The sequence below is a fragment of the Agelaius tricolor genome, unplaced genomic scaffold (assembly GCF_023055355.1).
Source record: "Agelaius tricolor isolate 1412-34295 unplaced genomic scaffold, bAgeTri1.0.p SCAF_24, whole genome shotgun sequence".
Lineage (NCBI taxonomy): Eukaryota > Metazoa > Chordata > Aves > Passeriformes > Icteridae > Agelaius > Agelaius tricolor.
This window is the reverse complement of record NW_027269284.1, coordinates 10,070,099-10,096,102: the sequence shown is the minus strand read 5'-3', so window position 1 is coordinate 10,096,102 and position 26,004 is coordinate 10,070,099. Positions and strand designations below refer to the sequence as shown.

General features: G+C 35.6%; 2 protein-coding genes across 5 annotated transcripts in view; both read right to left on the bottom strand.

The window, feature by feature from the left end:
- The window catches only part of JAKMIP1 (janus kinase and microtubule interacting protein 1), a 142,659-nt gene that overhangs the window by 29,393 nt on the left and 87,262 nt on the right, over positions 1 to 26,004 (bottom strand). For all 4 annotated transcript variants that reach the window (XM_071447250.1, XM_071447247.1, XM_071447248.1 and 1 more), the window contains 9 exons: positions 23,133 to 23,192; positions 15,260 to 15,388; positions 13,933 to 14,061; positions 12,011 to 12,094; positions 8,287 to 8,349; positions 7,029 to 7,127; positions 3,925 to 4,026; positions 1,049 to 1,102; positions 21 to 86 (listed from right to left, as the gene is read on the bottom strand). In XM_071447250.1, coding sequence (XP_071303351.1) covers positions 21 to 86; positions 1,049 to 1,102; positions 3,925 to 4,026; positions 7,029 to 7,127; positions 8,287 to 8,349; positions 12,011 to 12,094; positions 13,933 to 14,061; positions 15,260 to 15,388; positions 23,133 to 23,192 — 786 coding nt within the window. The remainder of the gene's footprint in view (positions 1 to 20; positions 87 to 1,048; positions 1,103 to 3,924; positions 4,027 to 7,028; positions 7,128 to 8,286; positions 8,350 to 12,010; positions 12,095 to 13,932; positions 14,062 to 15,259; positions 15,389 to 23,132; positions 23,193 to 26,004) is intronic.
- Positions 15,260 to 20,912, bottom strand: LOC139599704 (uncharacterized). The gene is made up of 2 exons (XM_071447251.1): positions 19,482 to 20,912; positions 15,260 to 15,388 (listed from the first exon to the last, which is right to left on the bottom strand). Exons 1-2 carry the CDS (start codon positions 19,585 to 19,587, stop codon positions 15,357 to 15,359), a joined length of 138 nt encoding a protein of 45 aa, XP_071303352.1. The 5' UTR covers positions 19,588 to 20,912; the 3' UTR covers positions 15,260 to 15,356.

Sequence of the window (26,004 nt, the reverse complement as noted above, 5' to 3'; positions counted from 1 at the left end):
AAATATTTACTGAATTCTACCTTTTCACAGAGGGAAAGCACAGTCCCAGCTTGGATTATTGCAACCTGCTCTTCATTTCTCAAATTCTAAAATACAAAAAGATACATTTTAAATTGCATTAAAAATTCATTCTTTAACATGAGCAGTAAGTTTTAACCATACTTCAAAAAGTAAAACAGTTGCACCATTTAGGATTATAGACATGACCAAAAAGGATCCCATGATTGAAAGTACTGAAAATTAAACCAAGGGTGCTTAGTTCCACTTTATTTCAGCATACCAGCCCCACAACACTTTTTCAACAGATCATTCAATGAAACAGATCATTCAATTACAATTAAGTGGTTTCAGTCAGGGATTTTGCAATTTTTTTTTCCCTGTTTTTGCCAGTTCACTGGACTAAGCCTTGCAGCAAGTGAATCTCACCTTCATGCACTTCAGACTTCCAATTAAAGAAAACAATGCAAAGAGTAAGTGCCATAGAAATCTCCACAGGACTTGCAACACAACATGCAAATCTAGAACTTAAAACTAAAAAAATCTCAATCTGTTAAATCTAGCTATAAACTGGACTCAGCTCCCTGGATGTTTGTGCCTCAAATGTATGACTAAGATTTCATACTGTACTTAGCAATAAAGAGGGAAAAGGGGAGACAGTTTTCCTTGCCTTTTTCCCAGAAAATCCACTCCTGGCAGTGGCAGCCTTCACAGCAGAAGGTGCTACTACAGCTACTCAAGAGGGATAATTCACAGCTTGGTCTGGCTTTGACTTCTGTTTTGCATCTTTTCACTTTGCCTATTACAGTGCCTATCATTTGGTCAAGACCAAATCCTACCTTGAAAAAATACTCTTTTCACTACCATCAGTTTAACTACAAAAATTCATGTTCTAAAAGCCATTCCTAGCCATTCATATTCTTCATACAAACACAGGCATATAAAAATCACCCTGTGCACTGTCTTGGATGTTAGTATCTGCTCTGGAAAAAAAAAAAGCTTTAAATTAACCATGAAACTGGAAGTACATTTAAAAGTAAAAAATTGTTACCCCATTATCTCCAAGAATATCTAGCTTCTTCATAAGTTCAGATATATTCACGTCCTGAAAAAAGATGTTTGACACTTATTTTTATGAAGTAGGTCAGAAACAGTTTTTATATGCTACATTTTATGTACCCCTTATTCTCTTCTGTGTGTGAAAAGACTTCAAATGTAAGTAAGTGAAACATAGTTTTGCATCACAATTACAAAAGTAATTATTGGTATTTTAAGACAAAACCAAAAGTCACTCTCAATTACAACAAGCAACCTGGATAGCTGTGCATGAGGGCAGAATGCTTCTGTATCATTCACACTTCTCATCCTGCTAATGTGTGTAGAGGAAAGATCAAAACTGATAAACAGGTTTAAAAGACGTAAAGAGAAAGGGCTTAAAAGACTTTTTTTTGTTTGTTTGGAGTGGAGCATCAGCCACATCAAGCTGCAGAAGTTACAAGGACAGAGAGCACGAACATATAATTACTAAGAAGATTTGCTTGGTGATTTGCTTTTTATTTTCTTTGTTAAACAAAAACATGGAGTTTCAAATCAACCTTACAGTGGCAGAAGGGAATGTGCACAGTGGGCTGAACATCCTCCTCCAAACAGCTTATCAGTTCATAATCATCTTTCTGATTAGAAAGCCACATTTCTCTGCCACTCAGCTCTCAGATAATGAACTGAACAGTCCATCCTTATTAAGGCTCAGCCACTGAAAAAAAGAAAACAACCCCTCTGATTCAAAAAAGAGAGGAATAAATTCATGGAATCACATAATCGTGGAATATGCTGAGATGGAAGGGATGCATCAGGATCATTGAGTCCAACTCCTGGCCCTACACATCATCATCCCCAGGAGTCACAGCATGTGCCTGAGAGCATTGTCCAATACTCCTTCAGCTCTGTCAGGCTGGAGCTGTGACCAGTGCCCTGAGGAGCTGTTCAGTGCCCACTCTCTGGGTGAAGAACCTTTTCCTGATAAAATTCACATGATGTCTGTATTTCACACTGTGCCAGGATCCATTCCTAGGCCCCAGAACTCTACTTAAAGTTTAAAAAGTTGTTGAAAAGGGTCATGGAACTGTTTAACCAGAGGTAATCACATTCTCCTGAACTATCCCAAGTTTGGTCTGAAAATTAACACATCAAAGTTAAAATGGACCAGGGATCATTTCCACTGACAGCCTGTAATGCAGCCTTGCTGTTTGAAGGCAGGAAGCCTTGAGAGCATGGGAATAGACCAGTCCATGTTAGTCCAAAATGCTTAATAGACATACATAAAGCAAAAGAGTCTTGTTAAATGCTGCCACCGTCAATTTCTACTCCTATCCAGCACATAGAAAAGGCCAATATGTCACAGGGCCATGTGCAGTTTTCAAGTTTTTCTATTCTAAGAGGTTCCCTCCATCTCTTCCCAAAAACTTCAGGGGTGCTCCCAAATGTTACATGAGCTATTTAGCCGTGCCCGTCACTAACCCTGGAATGGTGCAGATCCTAATACACTTGTATTTGGATGGATGTTAAAAACAAAACTATTGATTATGATCAGCATTGACAATGCTGAACAGAAACTTCTTTAGCCAATGAGTTACATTAGTGAAGAATGGAATTTATGTGCATCTATTCAGCCAGAAATAATCATTCTAATAATTTATTTCCATATGATGCATAAAGGAAGAATCAGAAACTAAATCAGATTTTGCATTATTCTGGAATCTACATTGCTACTGATGGCTAACAATTTTTAAAAGCACTGAAAACAGATAAAAGGTCAACTATTTCAGTCTGCCCAGTTTAGGTGACTGCCCCATCTTCCAGGTAAGCAAACTGAAAGGCAGACTGAAAAAAATCCACCTGTTAAAGCATATCACAGATGGCAATGGAAAAAAGGGAATTATGGATACTGCTACAGCCAATATGCAGATTAGAACAACAGGTAAGCTAAAAGTGGGCCTGGCTCTATTTGTAGGTGATGTGCTAACTGATGATTCTTGGTGTGCTTTGGGAGATGAGACTCCAACCAAATCTGTAGGTATGAAGCAGATTTTAACTCTTTCCTTTCAGACTAATCAACTTCCTAAACATATGCAGGGACAATTTCTGTTTATTTCCCCTAAGCCTCCTATAAGGGGACTTGTAAACACAACTAAAAATTCAACCATTAATCACTAGTGAATGGCACTGAGATTATGCTTTATTTACTTGTAGAAAAGTTACCCAGCCCTGTTGTGTAACATTACTGACAACACAAGTCTGAATTCAATCTTAAGTGAACCAGCATGCAAATCAAGTTGCAGAAATGGCCTGTTCATGGGGGAACAGGAGTGAAAAGAGTAATTCTTGCTTCCTTATATCAGAAGGTAATCAAGGGAGAATGTGATGTTTATCTTGTCCTTGTTCTAAGAGTCCCACCTATCTGAATGAGTTCTGGGTCAGGCACCTCCTGCTTCAAGGCCCTGGCCTTGGCAAATAACTTAACTTGAATTAATTAACATATTAATTCAACAAATAAAAGCCTTCACTAAATTTGGTGTAAAATAAGGACTGAATGTCATATTTCTGAACTCAGATGAAGACATTTAATATCATGAACCACGTACAGTAGCAAGCCTGACAAGGAATCACTTCAACATCCACATTCTTCCCTAGACTAAATGTAAATTATCTTGATTGACCAGCCTTCAGTTTCAATAAGGATCTCCTGACATGACCAGATCATATTCCTATGAAACGGTTTCCCCAGTTAAAAATATTTTTTCTAATTTTATTTTTCTTTTTTTGCATTTTCTTCCCTGGTAAGTGTCAAACCATTTGTTTGGATATTAGACTGGTCATTCAAGAAAGTTTCCTAGCCATCCAATGGTTTTTAGTGTTTCTCTCATATACCTTTATTCCTTCCTGATGGCAGAACAGTTGAAGTGCACTTCCATTGTTTTCAGGGAAGGTGGTTATATGAAGATTAAATGCTGGTGACCTTCTCTCTCTTTCCTGAGGAAAGATTTGTTTAAAAACAACATTTGTGAATATACATGAACATTTCTCCTCCACCTTTACAAAACATACTTGTACATTAAAAAGGCAGATTCGTACTCTCATTCCAAATCTAGTCTATTTCCTCTTTTACCATATTTGAAGAATTTTGGCTAAATACAACCATAGTGTTGGTTGCCAGCTGATGCCATGCACACAGTTTCTGCAAAGCTACCTGACACTCCCCAGCTGCAGAACCCTTGCAACACTGGCCCTAATTGACTGGAGCCCTGAAATACTCTGCAGATTTTTATGTTGATTCTAACCTTGTTTAACTACTGTTTTCTTTCATAGAACACTAAAAAAAATTTAGAAAGAAAAATCTGCAGAAAAAAAATTAAACTCCATCATGAAACAGTATTGTTGAATATTTTCTCACTAAAGTTAAACCTATGCGTCTGGTCCCTGTTTATTCTACAGACTACCTTCCTATTAGAGCATTTAAAATCCCCATTCATATTCACTCCAAAAGCCAAGATGTCAGAAAATGTCGAAAGGCAGCACTATTCTACAGTTATGTTTTTTGTGACAAAACAAAAAATTATAATTTCCCATCTATCTAAAGATATTTAGAATATCTAAAACTTAACTGGTACATGACTTCCATGCATTTCTTCAAAATACCAACCTATTGCTTCTTCAGCAGGCAGATATAGCATAACAAAAAAGCAATTTTTAGCTAAATTAAATTTTCATATGCCTGTGAAAAATGACTGGACTGAAGGCTCTGGGCAACCAATGCATTGGGTCTTACTCTGAATTCTCTCTGGCCATGAGAACATGAGCAAGAAACACCAGATTTCATCTCCATGTTACAAGGGGATGCTTTGGCACCATGAGCTTCATTTTCTGAGCGACACCACTACTACAAATACTTCAGCTCCTATGACCATCCCTGTATTACTCCATTTCCTAAATCACAAAGGAGGTGCTTTAATTGATATGGCAGACAAGCTGCATCCATTCACTTAAACATGTTACAAAGCATGGCAAATCTTGTTATTAATTAGGTTAAACATAATTTGACACTACAGTGTAGAGAGAAAAATCTCTGTAGCCTCTGTAATTTCCCCCCTCTGAAGTTTTTTTGAAAGAATATATACATCAACAGTCTAATTCTGAAATGGGCTTAAATAATGTCTTAGCTGCTGTAAACCAAAACCAGACCTTTATTTCTTATCCAAATTCAGTTATTATTTTAGATATTGTTAAAAATTCATCAGTTGCTATTGCATTCATCTTACCTAAACTTGCTTGCTTTAATTGATAAATAAATCATTTTTTTATACTTTACCTAATTTTAATCTGAAGAACTGTGCTAAAAAATACTGTCCTGCTTACCAGTAGAACTGATGGTTTTCCTAAAGCATTGCATTGTCAGTCACATTGGTGCCTACATGCTTGTCTACGAAGGAAAAAATCTTTTCTCGCAATCACACAAAAATACTTCCATTGTTATTCTGTGAAAGAATTTTTCCAAGCTTTGGCACATGACAAAACCTTACATGATATAGTGAGCTGTTTTTGATGTGATTCTTCCATGTGAAAATAGCTCCTCATGAAGGAGCTATTGAAGAATATTTGTTCTTTCCTTAAGAAATCTGTTTTGGACAGTTTTACTTCTAAGAACACCCACCCTTTAGGAAGCAATTTCTAGTGCAACAGCCAATTCAAATCCTAAATTGTTCTCTATTTTTCTTTACAGTCCTTCCATAAATTATAAAGATACCTATTAGAAAGCATTTCTATTTTTCTGAACATCTACTGAAATTCTAGTAACCTAAATTCATAATTTTGAATATAATGGGCTATGACATCAAGACATATGGCTGATAAAGGATGAAAAAAAGATTAAGAAATGTCAGACAAAAAGAACGTCCACATAACAGGGAGACATGACATTTTCATCTTTATCAGAGAAGTTACACATGCCGAGGTTTTTGGTGAAACGTGCTGGGTGATAAAAATGGAGGAGTGACAATGACAGGTTTGTCAGAGAGTTTATTCTAAGCAGCGTTAAGAATGCTGGTGATCTTTGAAACTGAACAATGTGTCACCAGGCAATACAACCATGTGACAACTGTGCATCACACACAGACACTTCAGTGTTACCAAATTCCACATGAGCCCAGTTTGTGAGGGGATGAGAACCATTGCTTTCAGCTGTAACCACAGGCTACATGCTCAGTGCTAACAACAAATAATTTTGCTTATTTCATTTATGCAAAGTATGGAATTTGTTTGGTATAGGCAACATATCAGTTTGACACACAGAAGTTATATTTCTGCTTTACCACTTCTCTTGGGCATTGCCAGAGGTTTGGGGGTTTTTTTCATTTTTCATTGACTGAAGCAAATTATTTCCAGTCCATGACCACTTTAAACCATGAGAAAATGGATTTAAGGTAAGAGGAATTCTTTGGAATCTGCTATCAAAAAGTGTTCTTTTTATGACAAATTTACTTCATATGAATGTTGTCAACATTAAATTAATGTGATTTAAAGCAATTCTACATTGATGTGATGGACGTGTCAGATCTTTAGTGAGATCATTGCATGCAAGATGTGAGAAGGTGTGTTAATTTAATCAATGTCAGCCAAGGCTGTAGAATACATACCAGGTGATTTTACATGCAGGAAAGGAGCAGTTATGGAAATGAAACAAATAAAAAAGGCAAAATATTGCAAAACAAAATATTTTATTAGATGAAAACCAAACTATATGCAATTTATATTAGCTATATTACATCTTTATAAACATTAGTGAGCATTCTCTCCAAAACATATTAAGGCAGTGGCATCAATTTCATTATCCCAAGATACAACATTTAAAAAATAGATACCTAAGTGACTTCCCTTAAACATGCACCAGACATCAGTAATCTTTACAGGAATTTCAGCTTGGGTTCAAACATAATTTCTGCTCCATTTGAGAGTTTGCAACAGAGAGAATCTCTTACTTCAAGCTCTAGCACTCTGAATTCTAACAGCTCATTCTGGTCTTTTGCATCTTGCATCTCATTCTTCAGCTGATGCTCTTCTTGTTCCATTCTGTAAATCTGTGAGACAAACACAACATGGTAACCCTGTAAGCACTAGAAAAAATACTGCTTACAGTAGTAAGCAGGGGTTTAGACAAAACTGTTAATTATTTCCAGTTTTCATTGTGCATCAGGCTGTGTCATAGAGATAAGAAAAGTATTCTATCAGAAAGTATTTCTGAGAGCAGTCAGCAGAAAATGGTCAATGTTCTCTTAGAGTAATAATCTGGAAGTAACATAAAACTTATATGAATGTTGTATCTAAATAAGTTAAGCAGTGGAAGTTTTCTTTTAAAGTCCAGCAAATGAAACTGAATTACATTAACATTTGGGTAGGCTGTTCTCATTGTATTTGCCTAATTAGACATCTAATTTTTTACAGTATATGAAAGATAATAATGGTGTGGTTTTAACGAGCACTTTTTAATTTGCCAGAATTTTGCCTTGGGGTACTAACAAAGACAAAATAGAAATTCAATACTGGCTATTAATTATGCCAACTAATAGCTTTGGTCTACTGTCTAGTTTAACTGGGTGATCTTTTACTTTGTACAAAACTAAATAGAAGCGTAACATCTGGCACAATGTACTTTAACATTTATAGTGCCCATGTAAGTGCCCAAGTAAATTAAACCTGTCTTTAACTACTTTAATAATGACATTTTATTTGGTCATCTTATTTGTATTCTATTAATATTAAGCTACTAATTAACAATATCAGTTATTTATCTTCCTGAGTTGACTAGCCAACTTTCCCACTACTATCAACAAAGAACAATGCAGATGCTCAGCTCTGAGTAGCTCAGAGTTAATATAATAAACCTTAAATCAATCAGTATTACTTAATGTGTGGAAAAACTATAAAAACATTGAAGGGAGCAGGCAATTTTGCTAGTGGTCAGGACAATAACAATCTTTGTGTATCTGTGTATTTTATTGGACACTAGAAACCTCAGCCAGCTTGGGCTGCACCGGTGGCTATCCATGTAATTTCAAATAAAAAGCAGCTTTGATTCCTGAAGAATATAAAAGCATGTTGGTACTTTAATCAGAGATTTTTACTTAAATTTCTGTTTCTGATGAGAAATAAAGCAATTTCATGCTGATTTTATAGTACTTAGTGCATTCAATTTCTTCTATGACAAAGGGCAGCAATGGTGAAAATATTCCCACATACCTTCTCTAGCAACTCCTGATTTGTTCTAATTAACAGCTGCTTTTCTTCTACCCATTTTGAATCCTGTGAGGAAAATACATATGTTTTGTTAAGGAAGAGAAGTGAATGCCTACAATAATTAGATTTCAGACATCATTTTACATTCAAGTATAAAATGGTCACACACTGAAAAATAAAGCCATCATAAATGTTTCAAGGATGTACAGCATTTTATACAGTGAAAATACAAGTTCTTTCCTGTAGCAGACTTTTGTTTCCTATTATGTTTCAGCTAGCATGTACTTTAAAATCTTTACATGTAGCAATTGTGGGTTACCACAGTTATATGCTTTATGTCATTTTTAAAACATTTATTTACTCAGCTGAACTCAAAACTATTGCTTTCCATTGCAAAGGTTTGGAAACTTTCTTGCAAAATCATCCCATTTTAAGTAGTGCAATACAAATACAAAGGGAGAAAGGGCTGAAAATGCTTTTACTACCCCAAATGACCAAAAAGAAGCTGCAGGAATATAAAGTTAATTACCCTCTGCTAAAAATCTGAGAATCTGGCTAATACACAGTGTTTGTGACAAGGAATGCAAGGCTGTGGAGGAAGGGAAGTGATGCAAGACATTGTATACTCCATTTGGAAACTGTATTTCCAATTAATCACTTGTTCCAAAACACATCTTTCCTTTTAGGTTTTCCCATGCCTTCAAAAGGCCTCATCAAATATCCCTTTAAAGAGCCAAGCTACAAAACCTCATGGCCAGCCATAGCTGGACATTCAGATTTAATGGATTATAACAGCCAGATTTGCTCTTGTTTTTCCTACAGAGAAATCTATTTACATAACCTTTCTTATGCTATTCTAAAAGGTCTATTAAAACAATATCCAACACTTAATGTGCCATACTAACTCTAGATCAAATTATCTTCTAGGTTCAAGGGATAATTTATTTAAAATCTAAATGCCTTTACTAAAGTATTGAGGATGATGAATTCTTTTTCAGGAAGATATTTGCACACTGATGTTGCATAAGGAATCAATGAAATCTGGATATCCTAGCCCATCAAATATCCTTGAAATGTCAATCTTAATTATTATGATATTATATTGAGTCCAATTAGCATTTTGTTAAACACTTTAGTTTTTCTACTTACTGTCTACAACAATTTCATGTTGTACTGTTCTCTCTACCTTTTTCCATTCATGCACAAAAATGCATTTCATGTAATAAACAAGCTCTTCATGGTTGTGATGTTATAACATACTAAAATGAGTACTGAAAGGCATCACAGTTGTCAAGAATTTTTGAGGCAAGTGAAAGAAATGTTGAAAATAAAATCTGGTGTCTAGTTTACTATTTAACTAACATTTTACTAAGGTCAAGGAATGAAGAGTTGCATGCACAGACTTAGGGTGGACATCCCAATGCATGGATATGGTAAACATACCCACATGGTAAGGTTCAGCAGATAGATCAGACTGCAGCTTCAACTACTCCAGTCCACACAAGTAAAAAAACAGTTCAATCTGCTCTATTGATGATAAATTCCTGCATCTTTCTTGATGGAGTCCAACTACACTTTCTGAGCAAACCTGAACTCCAGCAGAACTGCATTTACACACCAGCCCACTGAGACAGTTGAGCATTCATCCATCTGGCATATTGCATACTCAAATACTTTTAGGCTTATTGTTTGCCATCATTTAAATATATTTAATATTATTTAGATATTTTCCATGATATGTTTTAAGGATTTCTTCACTTAACATAAAATTTCTTATGCATACACCTCAATGTACCATGCAGAAATGGATTATTAATTTTCTGTTACTTCTGGGGGAATACTGACAGGTCCAGCCAGAAGAGAGATTAACAAAAGCCATTGACAGTTACTTTGAAATTCCACATAAATTGTTATAAACCAAGCTTCACATAATTTTTTAACAATAATCTTCTAATCTCATGCTCTGAAATAGACTCCAGGAAATTTTCTGGAATAATACACTTAGATCTTTTGATTCATTATTTCCCTTTACAAACACATTCAGGGGCTGGCTCCCAGAATGAACATTCCACAATTATTCTTAAATCATCATCACTACTATGGCATCTAAATGACAAAGTAGTAATTAAATATTTTTTTAAAAAATCACATAGTGCACAAAAAATTCAGTTTATCATAGAACCATTTATTTTGTTGACTGTAAATACCAACAGCTCAGGAGAACCAAGCAGGTGCTAGAGCTCCCAGGAAGACGTTGTGATCCCCTCTGAGGAAAGCTAATGCTCAGTGTACAAACCAGCCCACTACAAATAACATCACAGTGCTCCTTGTCACATCCCTGTTCACCCTCTCGGGATTACTAAGATACAAAGTGGAAAATGCAGTTCTGAATTTCAAAGTAGTAATTGATTAAATTCTAATTTCCAGATATACCTTTTTGACATAACTCTTTTGCAGAAAAATCACAGAAGTAACTCCTTACATGGGTATCCAAATTAATTTATCTTTTTTACATAGACAGTACTTACATTATACACTGTACAGTCAAATATCTTATTAATGTTTTCAACTACACAGCAGTTTGCCCACAACATCTTTCTTATCAACAAAGCAAAATAGCAGCAGTAAATGCTTGGGAAGTCTTTGGTTTCATTTATTCTTCCAGAAGTTCAGTGGGCCATCATTTTTAGATTAATAACATATTCTCAGTTTTTAGTAATATTGTTTTTACATTAAATTCACTGAGAAAATTTCAATTTGTGTGGAAACTAGCATAAATGATTTTTGTCCTTAACTTGAATATGGTCCCCAAACCTTTGCATTGATACAGAATCTTACAGAAAATTTTAATTACAAAGAATAAACCATAAAAATAGTGTTATCATTCATTTGGCATTATATGTAAGTTGTGTCAACTGCTACAGGATCATCAGTCTTTGAAATGTATAAGTATAGCTACCTCTATCTTATTACTATAAGCTACCTGAAGACTTAAATTCTATTTCAAACAACGAAGCATAAAATAACATCTCCCCAATTTCTACTGTGTGTTTTAGCAGTCACACTACTGAACAACTTGCAAATGCATGCTCATAACTCTTAATCAGACTTCCTGAGGGCCCTAGACAATATTAAATATGCATCAGTAGACACATCTTTGATGAGTATTTACATATATTATATGTACTGAAGTACAAGGCCTGATTTTACTTTGTGTGATGGTTTGGGAATCTGAAAGCAGCTGGGCCCTCTGAGACTTTAAACCCAGGAGAGTAACACCTCAAGTGGCTCCCATTAACCTGACAGGCTCAGTGTTCCTCTCTCTAGTGTGCTTAGAAATTGGGGGTTTAAAAAATGTTTCTTTGGTACACACCAAAAATATCCTCTAGTAGAAATATAGAATATTTATGTTATTAGAGTTTATAACAAACAGTAACAAAATGGAGAAGAGGAGAAATCCCTTCACCAAATGACAACGGGAACAGAATGTGCACGTACATGTGGTTATTTTAATACCATGCTTTAGTGTATTATGTGTTAGGAAATGAGTCTGTAATGACATTTTCTTAGGCTGCAAAATGCTTTCCTTTATTTGAGTGATGTAATGCTGCAGTAGCAGTTAAGCTGCATCATTGACACCAACACACCAGTAAGCAAGGAAGGTGGCAAGGGCACCACTGCACGCAGAGAACACGATGTGGGAGAGCACATTTAGAGAGCCTTTTACCTGCCCCTTCTCCATTAGAGCTTTCTCCAGGTCCTCAATTTTTGCCTGACACCTGAGAAGATCAGCTTGCAGTTGTTCACGAGTCTGTGGGGGGAAGGGGAGAAGGAGAAATCAAAAGTAAATATATTTTCTACTATTTTATGGGCTGTCCCATCAGCTTTTAATGTTTTTCATTAAAATAGTTGGGTTTTGTGTTTATGTTACATGAAATTTTGAAACTGCCAGTTTAACAGGATTTTTCCTTCCTAGCCTAAAAGGATGTTAACATCCCATATTCAGTGACAAAGTTCTTACCAGGGGAAGAAAAAAATTAATTAAGAAACTGAAAGAGCTCTAAGAAGCTATTCATAAGCTTTAGTAACTTAAGGCAATTGGGGAAAAAAGAACAAGGGAGAAAAAGAATTGCATTAAGTACTGAAAAAGGCCTTTAGGTAAATGAAATATATTGACCCAAAACAATTTACATATCCCATAAACAGCACATGCTGGTCAGTTTTCCTCATTTACACGATTATTACACTCAGCACTACACTACAGTGGGTATTACACCCCATGTCCAGTGATGCAATAAAAGGCACTGAATCATAGAAGATACTAAACAAAAAAGGATATAAAACATATGTTTCTGGAGACCCTCAGACACTGAGGCTCCTTGACCTACCACAAGTATTTTTTTCCACCCTACTTCAGGTACTTTTCCACCCAAGCAATTTAAATATTCCTATAGGGATTTTTTTCCCTGCATCTGTGCATCTTTGGGTACTTGTTTACCTTAAGCCTCATCTATAAGTAATAGGAAATTATTATCCCACCAAAATAAACTATGCAAAAAGCTAATTTATGACTCACTGAGGAGATGGATTTGCAGGGGTGTACCAAAAAACCCAAAATAACATTAAAAAGAAATGGCAGCAATTTCCAAGATTAAAAAAATACAGTCTGTAAATGCCTGCAAAATAAAATTTAAAAAAACCCATGAAGGCAAAGAAAATATATAATGGCCTCTCATAATTGGCAAGTAGATGACTGCCCCTGAAATCCTTTTTTAACAGTAGATGGAATTATGCCCTCCATCCTAATTCTATCTTGAGAAGTGATCTTCAAAGTCTTTACAGCTTTCCTTGGCTAAGTGTCCTACTTAAAAAGAGAGTGTCAAAACTGACTAGGCTTTTGTAAGATGCTAAGAATTCTAATAAATAAAGCCATGAAGCAGTAATTCTACTATTATAAGAACTATATTTCACAGGAAAAAATAAAAAAGAAGTGTAGGTTGGGTGAGTCTTTTCCTACCAGTAAACACTTTAAAATCATTTTCCTTCTGCATTCTTAGCAACACACTGCAGTGGCACAGTACAGTGGCCACATGTAGCAAAGCAGTAACATATAATAATCACAGTATTTAATATGTTTCTCCATTTCTGGGGTTTGGGGAAGTTGCAGTGGGAAGACAGTCAGGGGTTTTTTAACTGTCCAGCTTGGTGTCCATCAGGAGTCCCCACTTCCTGTTGTGCAAAACTGCTTCCCAGTGTGCCAGAACCAAGATTTGGGTCAGATATTTGATTCAGATTTGGGAGATTTTTAATATAATCATATGATGGATGTACCTATGCCCTTGTAACAACCTTCCCTGTGATTCATTTAAAATCCATCATGTCACTATCCAAATTGCAGGTTCAAATGGGTTATCACTCTCATAGCTTAGAAATCTTTAATATATTATACATGCTAAAATAAAGTATAATGACATCTTTGTTCTGATTGCACCAGATGAACCTAAATTATCACCTTACTTATGACATCCTCTAATCCTCAAAAACATTGGCTTTGCATTTCACTGACCTGCAAAGATACCTCCTGCTATTACAAATGGTTTCAGCTTTTTCTATTAATTCAGATTTAAAGAATTTCAGTTTAAAAATTACCCTTGCTTCTCTCTCTGCATCCAGAGTTCCACCAACTTGTTCTTGGAGCAATGCATATGCTCTTTGCAAAGCTTGATACTCTCTTGTTAGCTGGCAAAACCTGAGTTCAGCTTCTTCTTTAGGCGTGCTCTTAATGAAAAGAGGGGGGGAAGTGGGTTAGTAAAAATGTATTTAATAATGGGTTTGTCTGTACAGAAGACAGACTCACAAACAAGCAACACAACTCATACTAAGTCTCAAAGTTTAATAAAGGTATGAAATCCTAAAACAAGTGGAAAGGAAAGGAACTGTGTCTACCACACAACTTAAGGACAGTGTAAGTTGCCATGTAAGACAGCAATGTACAGAAATGGGAAAACTGTCTGGGGAAAGATGAGAGGAAACAGTTTTGTGCAACCCTGTCTTCAGCAACTCCAGAGCCAGAGGGGTCTCAGAAGGTATTTGTTCTATTTCTCATTCTGTCCACCCTTCCCTCCTTACACTTGTTCTCTACAATGCCAGGGTAAAGCACACTGACACAGAAGTTACATTTCAAAATTACTTCACATATATTTTCTTAAATTTATTCTTTTAACACAAAGTATTTTCAAAGTCATTATTTTCCTTGAATGTTAAGCCACTAACTTTAACACTTATAAAGTCCTTCCTATATGGCTGAGGAGAAGAAATGTCCTTCACTTTAATTAACTTTTGCTCCAGGAACTTGAGTTTTAAAGAAAAGAGATTACAATATTATTAGACACTAAACCTAGGAAAAAAGGAAGCTTCTTCTGAGGAGTATTAGGCAGAAGTTAGTGAACAAGAAAGAAAGATGAAAAAGAGCATCTAATTCGTGCTTTGTGCTCACGCTTGCAATCTTCCAAAGTAGGCCGGCAGCAGTGAATATCACAGAGCTGGGACAAAACATGTCACTGGGTATTTACTACCTGTGATCATCTGAGCCTTTATGAATTGCAAAGGACTCTCTGAGTATTGTGAGCAAAGAAAGAAAATCCTGATTGTATCAAAACAGTCAAATAAATTATAAGGTTGAAAGGCAAACTATTGTCTAGTAAGTATTGACTTTTGGCAAAGAAATATGCCTATTCATTTTCTTTTGACTAATAAGAAAGAGTTTGAGGAAAAAAAAAATTCTTACACCAATATCTGCTAAATCTGTTAGAATATTATCTTATTAATTTTATTGCAAAGTGTATATGTTACCAGACTTGAAAAAAACCCAAAGGGATTCTCTGCCAAATCTTTCACAGTTCATGTGGTACAAGGGCTGAAAGTTTGTATTTATACTTCAAGAGGTAGAAAGAAGAACTAATCAGTTACCACTTACATCTTCCAAATCTTCTTCTGGTGTTGCAGGTGTCCTGTCTGTTTTATCTGTGTTGTAGGAAGTTACAGATGAAGTTTCTGAATCAAGAGACTCTTCATCAAATCCAAAAAATGTCTCCACAACATGCCTCTGAAAAATTAGGTTTTTTTAGCTAGTAGCAAAACAGATGAAAATCCCCAATGACCCAGTAGGTAGTAACCATAGGTCTTCTCTGATGATTATTTTAGTATTTAGAAAGAAAGAAAGGTTCCAGTGCAAACTCTTCTCTGATTAAATAAGTTACTTTTCCAACATAATTTGACAAGAACCTCCAAGAACAGAACTGGACATGGAACAGAGATGAGGTAAATACCAAAAGAATAATGCTTTAGCAAAGCTATAAAACCTAATTACCAAAATCACACAAGTCCTTATAAGATTCACAGTAGAGAAATCCAGTATCTATTCAGAAGAAAGTAAGCCAGTACAAGGCAACATATAAGATGTGCAACCAAAGGGAAAAAAAGTATTCTGGAGACCAAGGTGGAACAAATTTAATTGCTCATACTAATTGCAAAAAGGAAAAAAAAAAAAAAAAAAAAAAAAAAAAAAAAAAAAAAAAAAAAAAAAAAAAAATCCTATTTTGGAAAACCCTACTTAAAAGTATAAATTTATGCTTACAATTTTTCTTTTCAGTATCATCATTCTCTTTTGGTTTTTTTTTCAAAAATTTGCTCCCATACTATGTCTAACCAAAAAGACATGTCTAGGGAAAAGCAGCATTGCACTGCAGATTTAAAAAATTTTACACAACATTATCAATTAAATACATGCTTAGAGAAAATTAGAGAAAATGAGTAGCTAGTGGAAATGAGTACAATATAATTTGTGAAAAATGTGATTTTTTTAAAAATAAACATAGTCACAGAAAGCAGCATATTTCCATGGACATTCAACTGTTAAAAAAAAAAGTTCATAAATTTAACTAGAAAAAAAGATTTTTAACTTGAATTCTATTAATGAATAGAAAGCATAACTTCTTACACCACACAAATCCAACACAATTTCAGAGAAGCAAGAAAACTGAAAATATTTTTTTAAAGGGTGTTGCTGAAAAATGGATTCAGGTCATGAAGCAGCCTAGACAGAGAGGGAAGTGGAGACAGGTGGCTGTAAGAAGATGGAGAAAGATCTCTACATGTTTTGCCACTGCTTGATACTGAAGCACAGATCCTGATGTCACAGTTTGCTGTTTGGGTCTTTTTCAAATACATGTCAGAGGTTGTCTATGAGAAGATAATAGCTTGTTTATTAAAATAGTCATATGGATTAGAAATTATCAGTTGTTATTAATTCCAAACATCATGAATCCTACATTTCAGCAAAGAATTGTTATCAATCAATTTAATTCAAAGTACAGAAAAGTTTTAACTATAATGCCTTCTCTCATGATGATTTCCAAATATTTATCTTTCCTTGCAGTTTTCCAGACTTACCCAACCTTAGAGATTTTTTTTCCAGTATAATTACATAAGTATGGTCTTCTCTTTCTCACAAAGCCCTAATGCTCACTATATTCTTTTGGTTCAGCACAGCTCTCATCAGCAGTCAAAATACTCTGTTTTGATTTAAGAGGTACCAAAAAATCAAGCCTGTAGGTGTGACTTTTTGCCTGCATGGATGACACCATGTGCCATTGCCAGGCTGCTGCCCTGGTCACCACAGTCCACCAGGTCACAACCTGATCACTCATAAGCTGAACAAGTCCATAATAGTTTCACAGTACAGCTAATTCCACTCAAACTGCCAAATACAGCTCCAAGGTCATGTCCTGAATCACTCAACTGCTTCACTTAGAAGACCCCTTCAAACAGTACTTAAAAATTTTCATTCAGAAACCCAAAAAGCCATATCTTTTCTAAACAGACTGTGTGTATCCATATGCATGCAGATAAATATGATGCAGCACAAAAGGCAAAGAGCTTCCAAACAACCTTGAGAAACAAATTTCCTTTTGCAAGCTACTTGACCACTACTTGGTGAATTCATAGGATCACAGTTATAATGCCACAGTGCTGGAAGGACATTATTCTTTCCTCACTTGTTCAGGAAGGACTGTGATCTGCCACCAGGCAGAGCTAATGTCCAAGGTGCTTAAAACAAACAGTTCCCTGGGATAATCTAATTCTTTCCTCCAGCATTCACCAGTTCACCTTTCTGCCCTACTTAACAAAACAAAGGGCACAAGGAATAGGTTTAAGCTCTAGTCTAAAAATACAAAGACTTATCCAGAAAGCTAATGTATTTACTCTCACTCAAATTAAAACCATTTCAGACTTCTAAGTTCAAAGGTTTACCACAAAACACAAGGGGTCATTAGTCCTTGGGAGATGGCCCATCCATCCCATGGCTTTCCTCCCACACAGAATACTGGTTGCAGTTTACAATCACGTAACAGTAATACTACAAATAAATATTGAGTTGAAAATAGGGCTAAAGAAATTGTGCTACTTCAAGTTGTAAGGAAGACAAATTTACAACCTGAGTAGCCAGCTCAACTCACTTTCCTGACTCCAAACTGATCTGCAGATATGGCTTCATAAACAAGAAGGCACATTTTATGGAACTAAAGAAGATGGTGGCAGGTAAACAAAGTGCCAAGTCTTGACTTTGCAAAGGCTGGCAGAAGGGACTTCTAAAAGATGGAGAACAAATCTCCAATTTATTATCATATGGCACAGAGATCACACTACCATAAGAGTCAGCAGCAGCTGAACTAAAGTGACAATAAAACCTACCTACCTACCTGTGGGATTTTTTGCTACATCTCTGTTGTACAGTCACTTTTAGATAACTCAGGTCAAATACATGTCTTCCTTTAACCCTGCATGCATGCAGCCACCCATGCCATTTCAAGAAATGAAAATAAATTAGCAAAACAACAGTGGTCTTGATTTTAAATAAAGGTATATAGGCTGGAGAAAATATTTAAAGCAATGTCATTATTGTGAAAAATAATTTGAACATTTCACTGGTAGCAAAAGTAGGGGAAAAATATATACACATCAATAAATAAACCACTTGATTATTAGATATGAGGAAATTCTGAAAAAAAAACCCTTAGAACTTGCCATCACAATCAAAACCCCAACACTTAAAGGAGAGTTGAAAGTCAAAAACTTTTAAATGCTGTAAAGACTACCTGTAATATTTGGGGTTAACAAGTGAATGATTTATTTTTAAGACTCCTCTATTTTTAGAAAAGCTGTATATTTATCATTTTGTGGAGCAGATCCATTCCATAGCAATAGAGATAAGGTATTGAATAACTGTATATGTATGAATGACTGTACATGTATGTATATACTGAATTACTGCACATGTATGAATTGCTTCATGACATAATTACCAAATAGCCAGTTTTACTGTTGATCATCTAGTATCTGAAACAACCAACTACGAGAACTGATTCAGAGCAAAACCAAAACAAATTAATTCACAAGGGAACAGCTGTAGAGAGAAAAATAAAAAAAATACTTGAAGAAAAGACATGTGAGTCAAAGTTGTAGATAATAAATTATAAATAAAGCATCAATAAATACATCAAATCCAAGGGAGACTCCACGCATGCCTCAAAAGCTGAACCACAATTGTTTCTGAAAAGTATACAGAAATGCACAATACTCACTGCATTTTTCTAACTATATAAACCATGTTATTCAAGTTTCATTCAAACTTTTTTTAAAAATGGAAACGTTCTGAATTAGCAACTTAGAGATTGCTTTATATTTGTTTGCACTTTTCTTATTTCTAAATCACAACTTCTTAACTGAGAAAATAGTCATGTAAATTGCAGAAAAATTCTGATTTGAATTCTAATTTCCACTGACTACTATTAAATGCCATGCATTTAACAGCAAGCATTTTTCATGTGGATTTATAGCGATGTTTTCACATACATTTAAAGTAAAATTATGCATTAGGTCTTTATAATTCAAGTATTAATACTTCTGCTGAATTATGGTGCTCAGTAAACATCAAAGTTTAGACTACTATAAATCAATAGTGACACATAAACTACATTATATGCAAATTTCAATATAATCTGATTTCTCTGCTGGTAAAGTAGTTTCATTTTACATTTAAATATCTCATTTTAAGGGATCTAATCAAACATGATGAAAAAGATCCAAGATACATTTCCTTGTAATGCAATCAGATGTGCTCATCAGTAACTTCTTACCTTCATGCTTATATGTCATTTCTTGGCAGCCAGAAAAATAAAGGCACACCAAGGCACAGAGGCAGAGAAAAAAAGAAAAATATAAAACAAGAAATATGAACTCCATCACACCAGTGTGCAGGCTTTCCACTACTGAGAATACAGTTCATTTATTAAAGTTTAAAAAAAGGCACAATCCACAGAGTCCCACAGTTACCAAATAAGCTGGGTAAATATGTCTTACTTTCAAATGCATGACTCCAGCCATCATGGAATGAATGTACCTCCATTCCACATGTCAAAAATAAATAAAATATAAAAAATACTGCATCTGAAGTTTCTTGGTTATTTCACAACAAAAATTGAAAAAAAAAAAGCACCTTGGAAAAAATCAGGTACCTGACTATATAGAGTCACTAATCACTCCTCTGAAGACCCGGCAAGCACAGAGGTTATAAAGCCCATCCCACTTTGCTGCTCCTTTCCTTGGGGAGCCTGAACCAGTTGCCAGCATTGTTCTATGGACTCCTTGGGAATTAAAAGAGTGCTCAGTGAAAGCTTCAGTAGCAACAGTAGCCTGGTGCACCTACAGAGCTCCAGAAATAACACTGATAGCTAATTACAAAAACAAGAAATACAGAACTGTCAGAAGCTTCTCAGCTGAGCTGATATTCAGGGCTGTAAAGGCTACCAGCAAATCATTCACACAAGATGTCTCAAAGATGGAGAAAGGCATTCCAGGGATTCTGTTCCAGATAACACAAACAACTGTCAGAAAATACTCTTTAGAAAACAACCACAGACTCATTAGAAAACCACCACAGACTCTCTGCAGTCAGACCATCACAGGAATGAAGGAAGCTGGAGTCTAAAAGCACCCATTTAGGAAAAGCTGCAGCAGATGAGTGTAAATCTTCACCCTGCGCACCACGTTCCTGGTTATTAGAACAAAAAAAAGAATCATTCTATACCTTCCAAAATGAGCTTATCTGACTATTTTCATGAAACCTCATTCTCATGAGTTATTTCCTCCTTCACTTTGTCACAAGGAATGGGACACATCTGGAAATAGATACAACCCACCAGCCAAACTTGTTAGTACACTGTGTTAACCCTAATTTTACATTTAACAAACCTTAAAAAAGCAAAGCCAAAGACTTAGATCGGGGATTTCTTTTTCCAAGTTTTGGTTAGGACAGAGGTTAACACATAATTTCACTACTATTTTATACAGGTTATATGGTCTGTATGAGATAAAAAATCTTGCACAGATAATAGCCAGAAATACACTTAAGCTGTGCATGTCTACATATAAAACAACTCATCTTAGACTGCCTTTATAGTCTGTGGAGAAAAACAGGCAATTTTAGGCCAAAGCCCCTATGTCCTATTTTGATATCTACTTCCAACCACTTAATGTTACCACTTTGTCCAGAGTGAGATGTCTGTATCTCATGTCCATTACTGACATCTAACCAACATTTGCAACAGTTGGATAAATAAATTCCACAATTTTCTTCTGGATTCCCGATATAGGCTGTAAAAACAGAGGTGATGAATTGGCAAAATCTAAACTCATCTGAGCACCTCATTCCACTTGGATTGTTTAAATTAACTGTGGGAAACACAGCTTCCTTTGAGGATTTTGATCCTCACAGGACCACACAGGTGGCCTGGAAGGAAATCAGCCAGGATTGGGTTTTTAGAAGTTAACACCAATTGCAGTTAAACTGTGAGTCAATGCTGCATATAAACGTAAATATTCTACAGGTTTATCCATTGCCAGGTAATGGCACAGTAGTATCATTGATTACTTCGTTCATTCCTTAAGGAATTAGCTCATTTAGAAAGTTTAAATGCAGCTATAAATTAACTATATTAACTAGTGTGTATATATGGTGTAATTACTATAGTACATACAATCCCATTTGCTCTTCTCTCATAACCTTCTCTTTTTTCACTTGTTTTTGTCTTATAGTCCTGCTTTTCCTTTCAGGAGATAGCATCACATAGAATTTCAAATGGTCACCACAGCCATTGAAGAGCTAATGGACAGGGGATGGAATAATTTGGAGCAGAAATGCCTGCTACTGATTCATTTGTTCTTTCTGATGTTTCTTTTCTATCCGAAATAAGAATCACATCCCAACTAACTCTGCTGCCCATACACATACAATTCTTGCAGTATAGTCAGCAGAATTCCCCATATTATAGCACTCAGCAAACAGAAAATAGCATTGCCACAAAATTTTTAATGGTATCATGCCCATTCTCTCCAATCCTTGCTTTGGTTGATAAGGAAAAGAAGAAAAGACCACAAAAGTATCAGGTTGCTCAAGACACATCAGGTGGCACCTGTGTCATCTGAAGCTCTACTAACACAGAGCACTTCCAAGACATAAATGCATATTTATTGAAGTTTTCAGCCTACAGAAATTCTCATCTCCACTTACCAACACCTAAAAATTTACTTAACTAGCTTAGTTTCATGGAGAATTTTACAATTTAGCAAATCATCTTACACATTTGACATACAATCAGATAAAGGCCAATAATTAGAGAAAACTATAAAAAAATACAGTATAAGTTACATACATCTATATATATTTACTTTTGCATTCTTTTTAAAAATTTCTCTCAAAACACAAATTTCCAGTCATACTACATCAAGAAAGAATGGTTTACAGTTGCTGCAGATATATTTGGCAGGTACTATTGTTACTTCTGATTTTTTTTCCTTTTTTCCTATGTAAAATACACATCATTATTAGAAACAGAATTTGAAGAAACTACCACTGAAACAGAGAGTCCCAAAGGATAAATTTTTCAGAATATAGGCATTAGAGTGCAGAGCAATAAAAAAGCACCACCTGGAGGTTACCAGGAATAGACTTTGCAGAACACACTGACACAAGGCACCCATTTATGACAGACTATATCTTAAGCTACTATATAGATGATAATGATAGCTCCACTCTTCATTTCCATTTTTTCCCTCTTACTCCATTTCCCACCTCCCACACACATGCTCCAGGCTGCTAATGTTCAACTTCACAAAAAACATTATTCAGCAAATTACTTTTAGCACATTACAAGAAACTTTAAGGGTACTTTCTGAAGCAAAACTTCTCTGCTTTTATAATCTGAATTTTTTTCTTGAACCCTGTATTAGTTATTAACGCATAACAGTTGGAATTGTCTTACTACTTACGTATCACATACAGAAGATTATTTCAGTAACATTCCCAGCATGACTTATTCTTTAATTGTGATTTAGCTCTATGTTGGTACAAGGAGTTTAAAGGGGGTATGTTCTTTAAAGCAGGCTGAATATCTGTCCATTGAAATAGTAGTTGTTTCAAGCCATTAAATTGTTATGCCTTGAGTCACTTGAATATTTAGGCTACAGTGGCTAAAAGTGTAATTTTATTTTTTACTTAAAACAAACCCCAAAACATTATTTGTGTGAAGTACAAAACTCTTGAATTACCCCAAAAAATGAAGCACTTACCAGTAAGTGTAAGCAAAAGAATTATGGGATTTTTCTCATTAAGCAGAGCTTTAAATTCAGGCAGTATTTAAATTCAGTATTTATTAAAAGTATTCAAATCAGGCAGTAAGAGGTGTTGTTCACAGCAACAGAAATGCACGAAAAACCGAAGGTTTGCTCACCTTTGGAGGCTTCAGACTTTTCCTCCTCTGTTTTTTAGACCGCAATAACCGTTCTCTTTCCTAGAAGGAAAGAGAACATTTTGGTATGGGTTTGTTTTAAAACTATACTTAGATATGTCTAACACAGAGAAATACCATTAACATTTTCTTTAAGCCTCTGGTAAAGCCAACACAACGTCTTTGTCCTTTTGATTAACACCATGTTACACCACACTGCACTGCAGCTTTATGCCTTCAGCAAACAAACCTTCAGCCACGTACTTCACGCATTTGATGGGAAGTTGGCAAGAAAAGGCTTTGTTAAATACTGAGCACAGATTTCTGACAGTTCTTTTGACTCTTTTACCAAGAAGCTCGCTATGGAAACAGAATTCAGAGTGTCACTCCAGTGTTCAACCATCCTGAAGCAGCAGGTAGGTAGCCAAAAATTAGTCCAGTCTCAGTAATTAAAAGTTATTATATCAGACATATTCTGATATAAATGCATGCATATGCAGATACAGTGTTACATCTGACTTATCCTTGCAGGGCAAAAGTCTCAAATCCAAAGGCACACTCAGTCTCTGTCAGCTTAGTCGCTGTCTTTTTTCTACTCCAGTTTTGGTGCAAGATCACAATAACTATACCATGACATGAGGAGGCCATGACTGCAAATGCAAGATTTATGTTTGTCTAAATCCAAGAATACTGCCTCAAATTCCAAAGGAGAAGAGGAGGAAGAGAAGGTAAAAAAATGCCAAGGAGCAAGCCAAAAAACCCCAACAACACAGGAGGCAGGTGCTCTGTCTTCTTGCTTTTTTCTGATTCTTTCCTTAGCTCTGCATCTTTCTTTGCAGCACCTCTATTTTTAAAAGACAGATTGCAGTTCCAAGTGCTTCTTTAGCAGTTATTGCTTACTGCATGGTATTATTCTATTCACTTATTTGCTTTGCATTCAGTTCAGAAACTGGAAAAATAGGAAGCTCAAAGTAGAAATCACAACAAAATTGTTTATCAGCACATTGTTCCATGAAATAAGTGTTGGAAAATGTAAAATAGCTGAGAGAAGTACAACAACTTACACAGCACCTTGAATACATGTGGTTTGAAAAATAAAGAAAACTAATGACTGCCAAGGTAGAGTGGTGCAGGTATTTCAAGCTGCAGAATAATATAACATTTTAAGCTTAAAAAAACAGACAGTTGAATTTTATACTGTTAAAGAAGAGTGCTGTCTTCTCAGATGTCCATTTAAGGCACATTTCCTGCTTTAAGTGGGGTATTCTGCCTCCCAAGCAGGTGTCCAAACAAATGCAGTGCAGAATGAACAAACACTTCCAAGTCTTCCTGTTTCTAGTCTTGTTTTTAAGAAGACTGCTTAATTTACTTCTTCAACATAAATCAAGCTACAAGAGCAATAATAATGCCAATTGAATCCACTAGCATCTTTTGCAGTCATCTGAGTTTACCTTGACAGCTCTCCTTTTAAGAACTGACCAGAACACCCTGTTGTGAGAGAAGTCATGTTGACAAGCTTTCAACAGCATCAAAGATACCCTACAGATGACACTGTTAATCAGTTCACACAACCCTACTGCCTAAGACTACTGCTCTTATTTCCATGTATCATATTGCTCTCAGCTGGAGTTAAGCTGATTATTTTTATATTAATCAGATATGGGACATTTGGGTCATTCTTGGTAACTATGATACATTTGTAATCTGTGGAGGTGTGGTTTGGGCCAGAAAAGAGAGCTCAAAAGCAACAGTGCACAGAATTCCACTGCATTCACATTGAAGGCAAAGGCTCAGTTAGTTTGTACTGGAACCAAAGAAGTTTCCTAGTTAAAATTTTAAATAATTTTAAGTGGAATAGTGGAATAGTATCTGTAAGTAGGAAACAAAGCAAAAATGAAACAATATTTTAAAATATTTATTTATTTTACTTTTACACTAAACACAAGTTAATATTATTTGACCAAAGTCAGGATACAATATATTTCCTCATATCACTAGCTGAGACAGTAAAAAGAGAATCCTCTCATACCCACTTTGCACTGAAATATAAATGAGGTTTCATCTGCCATATACTCACATCTAATGTCATATCACCATCCCTTCCTATGCAGTTTTACTTGGAAGCTAAAGCAGCATCGCCCTGTGGACCAGACCCTACATCATAGCATCTGAGGAACATCCTACTGCTTGTAACACTGGGACACTGGGGAATGCACACAGACATCCAACTTTGGCACTGATTTCAGAGAAAAATCCTGGGCCAAAATCTCAGAGAACTGCCAGGAACTGAGACAATGTTGCACATACAGTAATAACACACCTTCTTTTTCCTTTTTGGAGCTTCTATATTTATTTTCAATGATGTATCCAATTCTTCAATTTTCTATTTAGACAGAAGGCTTTTAAATTATTTTTATCATTTTGCAGCTGTCAGTAGTGCCATTTGAGATGTCTGAGTCTGCCTGAGTTCCAGATGCTGCTCCAGAATGGCAAGAGTCTCTCAGAGATTATGTGCAAATTTCTGCCAGCACCAGAAGGGTTTATCACAAATTGCACTAAATAGCACCTCTAACACAACTTGAAAGATTCCTCATCAAACACAACTTGAAGGGTTCCTGTGAACATCAAACACTGCAAACATCCATGAGCATCACCTTCAGAAGCCTTCTGAGTCAGAGGGCAGCAGCTGGGCAATTCTAATCCTAAGCCATGCTGCTCCCTTTGGTTTGATGAACCACACAGAGTTCTCCCCATCTTTTTAAAATACAGCTTGTATGGCCAGCTCAGCTAGAGATGCTCAGCCAGGTGAAATTAATGACACCATGTTTCCTTCTTTTAGGAGAACTTCTAGATCAATGGAGTGCTTGGGTTTGCA